This window comes from Lampetra planeri, chromosome 4 (genome assembly GCF_965212315.1).
Source record: "Lampetra planeri chromosome 4, kcLamPlan1.2.h2, whole genome shotgun sequence".
NCBI lineage: Eukaryota > Metazoa > Chordata > Hyperoartia > Petromyzontiformes > Petromyzontidae > Lampetra > Lampetra planeri.
In genome coordinates, this window is record NC_136110.1 from 1,713,648 (window position 1) to 1,726,562 (window position 12,915).

General features: G+C 44.5%; 1 protein-coding gene across 4 annotated transcripts; it reads left to right on the forward strand.

Annotated features, from left to right (window-relative positions):
• Positions 1 to 1,288: 1,288 nt before the first annotated feature.
• On the forward strand, positions 1,289 to 12,593 carry CCDC149 (coiled-coil domain containing 149). 4 transcript variants are annotated; one of them, XM_078592953.1, is made up of 13 exons: positions 1,289 to 1,443; positions 2,949 to 3,110; positions 3,253 to 3,291; positions 4,178 to 4,285; positions 4,468 to 4,584; positions 5,158 to 5,330; positions 6,341 to 6,413; positions 6,905 to 6,989; positions 7,448 to 7,592; positions 8,319 to 8,395; positions 9,985 to 10,014; positions 10,420 to 10,515; positions 10,931 to 12,593. In XM_078592953.1, exons 1-13 carry the CDS (start codon positions 1,393 to 1,395, stop codon positions 11,611 to 11,613), a joined length of 1,839 nt encoding a protein of 612 aa, XP_078449079.1. In that variant the 5' UTR covers positions 1,289 to 1,392; the 3' UTR covers positions 11,614 to 12,593. The 4 variants fall into 4 exon arrangements, with proteins under 4 accessions (XP_078449079.1, XP_078449081.1, XP_078449082.1 ...); XM_078592955.1 differs by having other exon boundaries at positions 10,934 to 12,593; XM_078592956.1 differs by lacking the exon at positions 9,985 to 10,014.
• Positions 12,594 to 12,915: the final 322 nt, after the last annotated feature.

The following is a 12,915-nucleotide window of genomic DNA, read 5'->3' on the forward strand; positions in this document are numbered from 1 at the left end:
TTTTTTTCTGTCATGTTTGCACACTGCTGTTTGCAACATTAGTCAAACATGCAACCTGTATATGTAATACATGCATTTGAACGCATCTTACCCATGGCTCCTATTATCCGCATCTCCTATTATCCGCTTCAGCTGTCGGAACCGCGAAAACTATTATTGTTATTATCATCCCGTTCTTGATAACAAGAAAACTTTTACCCGTGCCACATCACGAGAGGGGGAGTCGAGTGAGTTTTGCAAAAGGTCAGGCAGGGCCAAATGACCGGGGAAGGGAATGAATGCTGGAACGGGAGTATCCAAGACAAGATGAGCAGCAGCAATACACTAAACAATTTTTATTTTATTTTACCAGCTAAGATCCCACTGAGCTATGGATCTCTTTTAAAAAAGCTACCTGGCCACAAAAGATTGCTCAACGAAGTGGCTTATCGTGTGGAAATTATATCGCAGCCAAATACTCTTAAACGCATCTTGCAGGGAAAACCGGAGGACCCGAAGACAGATCCATGCGACCAGGGGGAGACAGAGACACGCAAACCCCAAATATACAGCAGGCATCGTCAGGGTCGGGATCGAACGCACGACCTCCTTGTATACCGGGCGAGGGAGTTAAGATCTCGCCATAAAGGAGCGCCAGATTGGAACGCGAGGAGAAGGAATGTCTGGGCCAAGATGTTTGGCATGATAGGGTGGTCAATTGAACATGTAGGAGGCTTTCGCGACCAATATCATCCATAATACAGGTTTTTTTTTTTTTGGGTTAGATCGCGTAAATATAAAAATGTGTCGTTAAACTCGCCACCACCCGACAGCCAACTAGTAAGGGTTGTCACGTAAACAGAACATGCCATGTTTCAAATTGCTATTTCGATTTGAAATCGATTAATCGTTCAGCCAGAGTGTGAGGGCCGCCACGCATTTTAAACCATTGAGGTTTGACAGCATGACGACGGTGATGGGGGGGTGGGGGGTGTTTCACCATTTGTGTTTTGTCGGTGAGAGGGGGAGGGCCGCACTAAATGCCACCAGGGTGAGGCCACCAGGATGAGGCCACCAGGGTGAGGGCACCTTGCAGGTGAAGAACACTGCCCGAGAAGCGGGGGAGTGAGGGGGGCAAGGTGACAACGCCGACGGTTCGTTTACTCCACCTCTGTTGAACGCCCACGACTCACCCCAATGCAAATGCATGGCAGTAAAAACTGCCTGCTCCGCAACAGCAAGTGAGCGGTGAGTGGGGGAACCGTGCGCGGCCCCGCTGTTGGCGCGAGGTTCCCGCCCCTCCCCCCAATGCTGACGTGTAAATGTCAACAACGCGAGGCTGGCTGCGTTGTCGTCTTGCGAATTTCTCGTTGTTAGTTGGAACGTAACTGTTGGTTAAAAGACACGCAAATAATGGTGTCAATTCAGCGAACGGAGTCGGAATGGCAAGCGCTCGTGAACGAGGTGAGTCTCGCAGTGATAAGTTGGCATATGCCTACTGGGAACATGATCGCGGCCTACTCGAGTAGGCCTTTTACGGCTTTACTGTCCGGCCTGCCCGGGTTGGGCAGTCTCCATCCGGGTTGGGGAGCCTTGGGGTCTCCATCCCCTTACTCCGACATTGTGACTCTTAAAATAAGACGCGATACATAAGCATATTAAGTTAGATAAGTACCTAGTGTGGGGAAGCTTGGGTGGTTAAAAGTTCAGAGCTACTGTTTTGCAGAGGTAGATTGCAAAACCACGTTGATCAGCGTGGTGAAGTATGGTCAAGCGACCTTCATTATTGACACGGTGTGGGGAGAGGCCTCCAAACAGCAGTGGATTAACAAATGACTTCGCTTTGTAATTTATAGTAACATCTCATCCTGTGTTCTTGGAATATTTAAGCCCTGCGGGTTGTTAAATGACGGCGTGTGTGGTTTCCAGTAAAAAATGCAAACACTGTTTTATGGTAATGCAATTTATGCTAATGGTTTATGCATCATGTCAGTATCTATTAATAGGGCAGATCTGAGAATGTGTGAAATGTGTATGCTGTTGATGTAAACAGTAATTGTCATTACACACGTAACCATTTGCATAACACGCCCTATGCAGCAATGGTGAATGTACCACTACGACTGAAACGTAACTCACCTAGACAGGATTGACTGGAAGAGCTGGTTGCTGTGACTGAAAACGTATAAAGGGAGTAATTAGACCACAAGGCCTCTGGCTGTAATAGACAACTGTAAAACACGTGTAACATGCAACTTAACGACCGAGCAAGACACGCCCTCTTTTTTGTTTACTTAATAAATTAGCTTTTCATCTGCGCTTTTAAATTGCATGTGGCACAATCTGATATGCTCAGGTGCTTGAAGATTATTTTTTTTACAGTGAGAGGCAGATCGGATTACAGTACAGTATTTCGACTGCGTGGCTTGCCAACATGGCCAGTGCTAATGATGTCACCATACTTCACGATTGCTCCTTCTGTTAAAGTCAGTCTCGTCATCATCTGGCTTTAGGTATCCCCCTTGTTACAGTCAACGATATCCTTCAAGGACCGCTCTGACAGTCTCACCACCACTGACATGTCGTTATTTTATGTCATCCCCTTGATTGCCAACCTTTTGAGTGTCACTAAAATGTCTGTCCAGTCGTTTGCAACCTCCTCCTGATTACATTTATCACATGTCCTTTTTGGAACTTGGAAGTAAGTCACCCTAGCTTTAAAGTACATTTCTAACTTCCTTTCAATGCACCTATTTTCGAGAGCTAGAAGTTGTACTTATAGTTGCTTTGTTAAAGTGGCTTGCCGTTGCCACGTGAAAATGGATTGTAGTTTGATAGGCTGGTTGAAAGTCACACGAGCCGATTTTTCACATTATCCGGGGGGTTAATCCGTCCAGTGTAAATATCGAATCAATATCACATCCGCCAGCTGTTACTTCAACCCATTTTCCCTGCTCTGACTGCTCTAGTACGTGGTGTGCAAGCGCAAGTTGGAGAGCAAGAAGGAGGCACTGCTAATTCTGTCCAAGGAGCTGGACTCATGTCAACAAGAACGCGACCAGTACCGCCTCATGGCCAACCAGCTGCGGGAGAAACACCAAGCAGTGCGGCATAAGTACCGGGAGCTTGTGGTACGCGACACAAATGCACGCGTCAATGCGCAGCACAACATCTGCACTGTCCAAGGGCCATCAGCTCGCTCACGTCACAGCTGATCAAAACACTGTTACCTGTGTGCTTGTTATTCTGATGGGTTTTATTGCTTTTTTTCAGGAGGGCGACCCTACTCTTCCTCCAGAAAAACGGAACCAGGTACCATAATCTTCTCTTTTAAAATGTTAACGACGCGTTAATTTACGTGTGCGTTTCCTTTGCTTAAGGATCGTAACAGAAAAGGTTTTCAACTTTCATATTTCCCATGACCAAATTACTCCATCTCCTCTGATCTTGGAAGCTAAACAGGGTTTAACTTGCGTTTTTACTTTGATGGATGACTCGAAATACCAATTCGTGTAGGCTTGCATTTCATGATAGCCTAAGAGATGGTCCTACAGCAATGGATTTATATTCTTTGGGTCGCAAAAGAAAGCTGTCTCTGGTGTGGACCAATCAGTGTCAAAGACAATGCATATATGTATTCTTTGGGTCTTTCCGTAAAGCTGTTTCGATCGCAACACAAGCAATCGCCATCAGGTGAAAAAATATAGCGAGTCACGATTGCTTTAAGTCACGATTTAATGCATATGTTTTTTGTTTGCATTCTGACCACAAGTATTGTGGTTAATGCAGACATGATTCCTTGTAAAAGGTTTCAGTTTGGTGCTTTAACATCTTAACACCTGTTTTGTTGCCGGAAAAAAGGGGAAAACCTATTTTCGTAAAAAAAATATTTCAGGTCTAGAATTTAGCCGAATTAAGTACAACAAATAACTATGAACATTTTAGAGTATTACTCCCTTGTGCGCACGGTAACACTCAGAGTTCCACAGAGTTACAGGAGCGAGCACGCTCAAAAGAACGTCCAGGGCGATGAGCTCTACTCATGTGTCAGAGCTCGATGAATTTTTTCATCGCAAGACCACAAAAGATGGACGTCATATGGGGGAGGCCTTCATCAAGCAGTGTATTGTGACTGATAGTGATAATAAAGGCATTAATGTGTTCTTTACACCATTCGTATTCACCGTCCGGTTCGCAGGCAAACCTTGCACAGCTGCTGAGTGACTCGCGAGAGCAGAACAAACGCCTCCTGGAGGAAAGCAAGGAGCTGAAGCAGAGGTTGTCTGAGGCACAGGGAGACATTAAGGTGAATCCTGGTTCACACTTGTGCATCAGTGTCATTGCTCCAAGCAAATGCAATCTGTTTTGCAAGACAGCTTCAACGGTATAGTTTTAAAAGTATGGTTGGAGCCCAAGAAATCTTGGGAATAAATACTGTTTCTTCAAGACAATGGCAGATGGTGGTTGTGAATCATGTTTCCATTTCAGCTCCTGCGCATGACGATAGCCCGACAGCGCCTGGGAGACGAGGAGGTCGGAGCGCGGCACTTCCCGGCGCACGAACGAGAAGATCTCGTCCAGCAGCTGGAGACAGCGCGAGAGCAGGTAACTGCAGGGCCTGATACAATCAAAACACACACACAGAGATCTTTCGTGTAGCCTACACAGAGCGTTGGAGGAAGTGCTTTAGCGAGCGCTTATGAAGGCCAGAACAACGCACGAGGGGGTGGTGTGGCTAGCACCACGCGTGGCTGCCGCTGTCTCTATCTTGCAGACTTTTATACACTGCACCAGTTCCTAATGTAAGATTGAGTTGACACAGAGGAGGACCTCTTCTGATGTAAATCAAACTCGGTTCGCAACACAGTGCACTACCCACTGTGCCACCACTCCCCACAAGGCTTGAACACAACTACAGCCACAAATTGCCACTAAAGTGAAGGTTTCGTAACCCTAGCGCTTGTGCCAGGCTTGGTTAACTTGAAGGCCATGTGCAGTATCAAATGTTTGCTGGCAGGAGCCCAGGTGTTATGTGTTAACTTTTCTGACATTTACTTAACAATGCACTATTGGCAATCAACGGCGTTCCAACTTGCCGAGTGTTACGCTGCTAATGCTAGATCAACTGCCTTACAACACTTGAGTCTCCACACGGCCTCCAAATCGCTGTTTGTGTAGACCGAGAGGCAGGAAAGGGAGCTGCAGGCGGCCTTGGACGAGTTGGAGGAGATGCGCACGGAGCACGCCTTCCACAAGGCCAAGGCTGAGCGCCTCAACCTGGAACTCAACCAGGTGTTGGGTGGCCACGAGAACCGGATTGTGGACGTCGATGCCCTCTGCATGGAGAACAGGTTTGCTGGGCTTGAGAACTAAACTAAACTTTTAATTTCACCAGGTAAGACCAACTGAGCTATTGATCTCTTTTCTCAGAAGCGACCTGGCCACAATTGATAGCTCAACGAAGTGTCTTATGTGGAAATTTACAGCAACCAAATATTCTTAAAAATGCATGCTTCTAAATGTGGGGGGTAAAACCGGAGGACCTGGAGAAAAATCCACGTGACCATGGGGAGAACATGCAAATTCCAAATATACAGCAGGTGTCAGGGTTGGGATTGAACCCACGTCCTCCTGCATACCAGGCGAGGTAGTTAACATCTCGTGTGGTAACAGAAGGGTGTGCTGTGGGACTACTGGAGTTAGGTTTGGCTCGTCAGGGATGTGGTGCTGTTCAAATTGACATCGATGTCATTTGTAGCATAATTCCTAATTGCTGGATGGGGTGAGAAAAGTTTTCAGTTGTCGGGTGGAGAAGCCAACAGAGCATGTTTTCAGGGTCTCTAGGAGGAATGACATTTCACTTTCTCAACAACGTGATGAATTGTTATGATATTGGGTCAAGAGTCAATTCATCGATTTTTTTTTCACTCGTGTATTACTGCCTGTCTTTTCTCGACTACCACTCCCTCTCGTACTATTGGTACTGACGCCTTTGTATTGTCTACTTCATTTGTACGGTTTGTTTTATCGATATTGTCTGTCCCATTCATTCTGCTTATTGGCTCGTAGGGAAATTCCCACTTTTCGAATATAAACGATTATTGCATATGTAACTCAATTGCATTTCGTGAGTATGAGAATACATTATAATTGATAAACTGGTCAATCATTCCATGTTTTGTTTTCTTTAAATATGGTATGTATGTTGAACTTCTTTCACACGGTATGTAGCCAACCATCCGAATCTGAGGTGTGGGGGGAAGGACAACAAACTAAACGCAGTTCTTTGCCACTTGGGAAAAATAATTATTTCTCATCACTTTTGCACAATCACTTAAAAGTTGTGAAATCTACTTGACAGGTATCTCCAAGACAGGCTTAAACAGATGCAGGAGGAGAAGATGATCCTGAAGAGCACCATCTCCAAGTACAAGGTGTGTACGACACCTGGATGAGTGGCACTCTATAGCAGTCGCATGGATGTCACGTGTAAATGTAATTACGTTTATGCTGTACAAAACAATGGACACACTCTAGGGGACGATCGGAGAGGGAGTGCATGATGTAGGAAATAGTCAAAGGTAGAAAGGTCTTGAGATTGAATTTATAGTGGGGGAAGAGTCTGCTATGTAGGTGACTAGGCCAGAGTTTTTAGAGCTAAGCGATGATCTCCTGATGAGCAAAGATTGACTGTGGGTTTCACCAGGAGACCTTGGTTTCTGGAGTCTACCGACAGGGGAGTAGAGAGAGATGAGAGGCGAGAAGTAAGCTGATGCAAAACAAATTAGATTGTTTTAAAGTAAAAATGGCAGTCTCGTAATTTACTCTAATAAGATATGAAACATTCACGATTTATTCAAGGATTTTCATGAGAGTACGCGTGTTCTTAACAACAACAAAATCCATATCTTTAATGTTTCTTCAGGGGGCCCTCGAGCGAAGGAAGGCTCCCAAAAACACAGTGAAAGTGGGCAGCAGTGGACTAACTGGCATCCTGTCAGCCAAACAAGGTACTTGAGACACAGCTACCCCAGACATCCACATCTCTCCCCACCCAGCCTCTAAAATAGACACGCATCACACAAGCTGCTGAGTGCCAAACCACATGTCCTGAATTATGTAAATCTGCATAGTTCGGCAAGAATAAAGAAACAGATGTTTGGCTTAACATCTAACAATTATGATCATTAATTGCGCCTCCTAGCAGTCGTTAAAAAGCAGCAGTGTCGTGTTGGCAGCCATCCTTGTGCATTCGAGGATCGTAAATGAGAAGCTGCGTTAGCTGCGTAGCTCATTAAGCTAATCTTGTCCGGATTTCGTAGCCCGTGGTCTTGCAATAAACCCTTTTGTGTCACGTCATCCAAACGCAATGTGCAAAGCAATAATGGGATAATGAAGTGCATTTGGGAGTGACCCCCGTAGTATGGTGTGCTACATTGCTCATGTGGCGTGTTTGTGGGGGGTACAGTGCAGGAGATGCTCGCGGAGGAACGGTCCCCGTGCCTCCCGCTCACCCAGCAGTCCTTGTCAGACCTGCGTTCGCTCGCCCTCGCGCTGCTGGAGACGATCCACGACAAGAACATGGCCCTACAGCACCAGCGCAAGACCAACAAGTACAGCACGCAAATACGCAGTCCATCCGCCCATCAATGAATGTCTAATGAATATCGCTGTAGCTTCTTCATTCTCACTTTGTCTTTACTGTTATCTCACCTTCTCGGCCCTGTAGCCTCCTACCCTTCTCCCTCACTCACTTATACGATTGAACTATTTTCAATCATGTCTACAATTTAATATAAATGTGACCACTTTTCGTCTAAAAATGTTTTACAAGAACGGAGGACATATGTAATTGGGAGGTCAGGATACCGAAGAGTTTGTTTGTTAAGTTATTTTTTAGTGATTGAATATCATGATCATGACCCTCATCATCTCCAATGTAGACATTAATATTGTTGGTCTCAGAATGAAACGTACAAAAACAGGTTTGCATAAGTACAGTGTTTGTCATGAACCAGCGACATGTCTCAAACTAAATTAATGTCGCAACAGTCTAAAAAATAAGATCATATTAAAAATATCAACCGCAATAAAATAAGTAAGACCAGTAACAACAAAAATGCCATGCTTTATAAATTAAAATTGTGATTTATAATTTGTCAGCTGTTTGTCATTCATGCACATTAAACTGAATAGCCTTCTTTTGTGTAATTTGCTCACTGTTGGGGAAAATAATTGCAGTCAGATATTATCCAAAATCTTCTGTCTGCTTCTTGGTACAAAGGGCGGGAGCGGGGAGCTTTAGAAATGCCCTGCCCTGAAGCGTTGTTGCTGTGTAGGATCCTGGGCACACGAGTCGCTGAGCTGGAGAGGAAGTTAAAGACTCTGGAAGTGTCGGGGCTGTGGTGTCTTCCTGGTGGGTCCTTTGTCAGCTCCACCAACAACAGCAGCATCACCACACCTCTCGCCCCTTGGCAATAGTTGCACTTCAAGTCAAATTCCTGCAATCCTTGCGGTTTAAATCGACATTCAGGTTCTGTGCTGTCCCAAGGCAGGTTTTTAAAAAAATATTTAAGGAAGATGCAATCTAAAAAGCAAACGACTCTTAGCCATGTAGATTCATGGCCGGACTGCATCCCATTCTGTCTCAAATTATTTCAGTTTGAAGCATAGGTAATGAAAAGCAAGACTTTTAATTTTTATTTGTATTTATTTAATTTGTAATAATCCAAATCAGATATCTCGTATAGCAGCGCATAGCTTGGTTTTACTAATTATTTGGTGGCGATGCGTTGCCAGTGATGCACACACTCGGGTAACAAATTCAAACCCCCCACCCTGAGAGTAAAAGAATGGACCACGGAAGTGATTTTAAGGGAACTTTTTCCGAGATTCCAATTACCAAACAAGAGGGGGCAGCACTATCGCATCTAACAATAAAACTACACGGTGTTGTTTTATTGGTAGATGTGTGTTAGACCAGAGGACGCCGTTTGACGTGGACCAATCAGTTTCAAAGACAATGCATGTATGTTTTTTGTTTGCATTCTGACCACAAGTATTGTGGTTAATGCAGACATGATTCCTTGTAAAAGGTTTCAATTTGGTGTTTTAACATCTTAACACCTGTTTTGTTGGCAGAAAAAAAGGGCAAAACCGATTCTCATACTTTTTTTTTATTTTAGGTCTAGAATTTAGCCGAATTAAGTACGACAAAAAATAATTGAAGAACATCAATGTGACATAACTCCCACACATTTATGTCACTATCACGTGCTTTGGTGGGCATGTCTACGTGAGAGATTCAAAAGTCTATTGTTTCTCATTACAAACCTTCAAACTCGGATGGGGCAGCCCTGGACAAACAGCCTAGTTATAAATCTACAAGACAATAGCTACAAAATGGGACCTTTTGTGGCAGTATCAAAGTATGAAAAATAAGAACAGGTTTTACCCTTTCCGGCAATGAAACAGGTGTTGAGACGTTCCAACACCAAATAGAAACCTTTTGCAAGTGATCAAGTCTGCAATAACCACATGTACTTATGGTGAACATGCAAACAAAGCACGCTATGATAATCAGTCTCAAGGAGACTGATTGTAGACCAATCAGTCTCCTTGAGACTGATTGGTCTACACCAGAGACAGCCTTCTTTCGGGCCTAGTCTCACCAGTGTCAGACCAGAGAACACCAAAGGGTGAACAGCACAAAGACAATGCACGTATCGGAGCATTTCTAGCTCGGGGTATTTTGGGTGGTGTCGTCCTTTTAGAGTCTAAGCCAGGTAGGGTAGCAGTGTGCATCACTGTGTAGGCGAGTGGCATTATTGAGCTCTGGGTTGCTGGGAATTTGTGCGCCGAGGCTGCTTTGCTGCCAGGGTAATGCACGAGCCAGCATCATTTTTGCGACTGCTGCAATTGGTGAGGCGTTTGTTGGTTTAACTTGCTCTTGTCCTTGTTTCCCACCCCCCCTCTACTTTTCCACACCACCTCACCTGCCACCAGGCCGGACCTACAGTGTGTCTGTGGGCATAGGTACTGGTCCCCTCTTCTCTGCTCTTTAGCATGCCACACATGTGCATGTGTTAATTGCATGTCTTCTGTACGCCTCTATGGGTCTGTCTCTTTTTCACATGTTCTTCTTCATATATATGTTTATTTTAGTGGGCACTCTTTGTATGATTTATTGAGACGAGATTCAGTCATTCGTTCAAAAATATTAAAATCTCACACGTGAATGGAATAACACGCTGAAATCATTCTGGAAATATTTTTCTTTCAGTGAAAATGTTGGCTTTTAATATCGGTGCTTACAAATGTCTCCACTAACCTATGTGCGCTTGTCTCAGCAGCATCGATGTATCCTAATCCGCATTTCTATTTCATTTCAGCTGAATGAGAATATTATTATTAATGATTGTTGTGTCACTTGGACTGCAGGTAGCAAAGATCCCATGCTCAATGGGGCTGGAAGCTTAAAATTGAATTCAGACCTCAAGCCTCCTCTGCAGCCCATGGTGCTCAGCAGTGCAACTGGTAAGAAAGATGGCCATAATTAAACAGTCTCCATGTCTAAACTCAGGTACATCGTTGTATATTTCATAGCAAATAACATGATGCGTATTGGCGGATGAATACATTTGAGGCTAAGTACACTTTTTCCCTGATGCAGTCTACCCAGATCGGTGATACTAATAATACTACTGCACATGTTGATAACGCTCCATTGTAAAGTGTGCACAATGGACAAAAACAAGACGATTGCCTGTGTTGTCTTCAGGTGAAGACGATTACCTGTGTTGCGATCGAAACGTCGTGATCTATTATTTTTCTATCTACGTGACTTTACCGAAAGACCCAAAGAGTATAGACAACACCTTATTGTTTGATTTTTAATTAAAGTGCATCACCCACGCAAAACATCCGTATCACCAATTGCTTACATTCTCAGCAGGTGCTTCCGGTGTTGGCGTTGCGCCCCAGGACTCCACCAGCCTGGGGCTCTGTCGGCAGGAGGCAGAGGGGCAGGAGAGAGAGGCCTCGGCTAGGAGGCCAGACGAACCGGCTTGCACGTACAGCCACTCGGATACCAGCGAGGCGCAGTCACAATTCCTCGGCTTGACCACAGAAGCTGGCGCTGCTGCTCAACCAGTACTTCCTCACGACGGAAACGGCGCATCCGAGCGTGCGAGCAAAGACACCGACGGGGTATCGAACCTCCCGTTTCAGGATGTCGGCCATGAGGAGCAGCCGTGCCATGCAGCGATGCACAAAACGTGCAAGACTCTGGCCGAACTGGCGATGTTAGGAGAAGGGGCGTCTGCTCATAACGCAGTGGCGGGGCTGTCGGTGGCACAAATGTTGTCTGCCGAGCAGGATTTAGAAGAGGACGTCCTGGATAAAGCTCTCTTCGTTGTGGATGACATTGAGCAACGTGGGGCAGAAGTGGTGCGTCTTTCTGAAGCAATGGCAGAAGTCGATTTGGCAGAAGACCTGGTTTGTGAAGGGCTTGGCGAAGGGGATGGCAGCCAGGCGAAGGGAGATATCATCCTGCAGGATAAACAAGAAGATTGCGAAGATGCTATGTGTGACTTGCTGTCTCCTCCTGCCAGCCCTAACCCGAGTGCTCTATGAAATACACCCAACATGTTCTCTGCCCCGGTGCTCGAGGCTGACAGCGGGGTGATGGGGCCAAAGGAACACGTTCGACTGTATCGTCTGGCCCGTTGTGCAGATCCCCGGGTGGATTTATCCGTCGCAAAACCTTGAAATCTGGCAATGGCCTTTGGGAGGCCTGCATTGACCAGTGAATTGAGCGTGGGTGATGATGTGCCCTGTTGAACTCCAGCCACGGTGACAGGGACATTGTGTCTTGGGATCATATTTACTACTGTTGCATGTTTACTTGCAGATGTCTATGTTGTTTGATGTACAGTATTTAATTAGCGTGATAAAAAACTATCGTATCGTGTACCGCATTTAGTTGTGTGCAACACGGTTTAAAAGTTTGTGGAGGGTTATTTTTCTTTAAATATAATAAATGCGTAACGAAGAAGGGAATTAAGTGGGTGTTTAATGGAGATTTATTTTTCAAAAATAATTTCTGCATATCTTGGCAATCGGGTAATTAACAGTTGCAGATAGTATATTGTACATGGTACATAATGTATTGTTTTCGCATGTACAATTGAAGACTTACTGTGCACCATTAATTTATCAATCAAAAATAAAACTTAATTTATGATGAGATTGTACACCGTTACATCTGTTCAAATGTTTCTGTTCCAAAATAAAGAACTCTTCAACATTCCATTTAAATTAGCATGCATACCAATGTCATTCAAAATCATTACTCAAAAGTTGGTCTTAAACCGTTTTAGGGGCTGTCCATAAATGACATCACGCGATTTTGGACGATTTTTGACCCCCCCACCCCTTCGTCACAGACGTCACAAAAAGTCAACCCCCCCTCAAATATGACGTAACAAAGCTCTGCCCCTCCCCCAAAATACAACATGCTTCAAATCGTTTTAAACTATTGTCATTGTAGTGCGTATTTACTGTGGCGCTGCACTGATGTAGGAGAGAACATTTAATAAAAAGTCTATTTAATTGAGTAGAACGTGTCGTCTATATTTATTTAAAGTTGCGCATTTTTATGTGACGTCACATTTCTCAAACCCCTCCCCCCTCGTCACACATCGTCACATGTCTGACCCCCCCCCTAGGTGCGTGACGTCATTTATGGACGGCCCCTTAGATAAAAACGAGTAATACCGCATTAGATAAAAAATAACATTTTGAAAATATAGTTAATCGTTGTTTTAACAACTTGTTCAAAAGTTACGTTGTTCAACGAATTAAAATTATGTAATGTTTGCATATTACATGAAATTATGTAATGTGTAGTCAGACCCACAAAACGTGACTAAACTT

Coding starts and splice junctions, on each gene's coding strand:
- CCDC149 (XM_078592953.1), top strand. CDS start 1,393: ATGGTGTCAATTCAGCGAACGGAGTCGGAATGGCAAGCGCTCGTGAAC. Junction 1,444..2,948: donor GGCAAGCGCTCGTGAACGAG/GTGAGTCTCGCA, acceptor TGACTGCTCTAG/TACGTGGTGTGCAAGCGCAA. Junction 8,396..9,984: donor GGGGCTGTGGTGTCTTCCTG/GTGGGTCCTTTG, acceptor ACCTGCCACCAG/GCCGGACCTACAGTGTGTCT.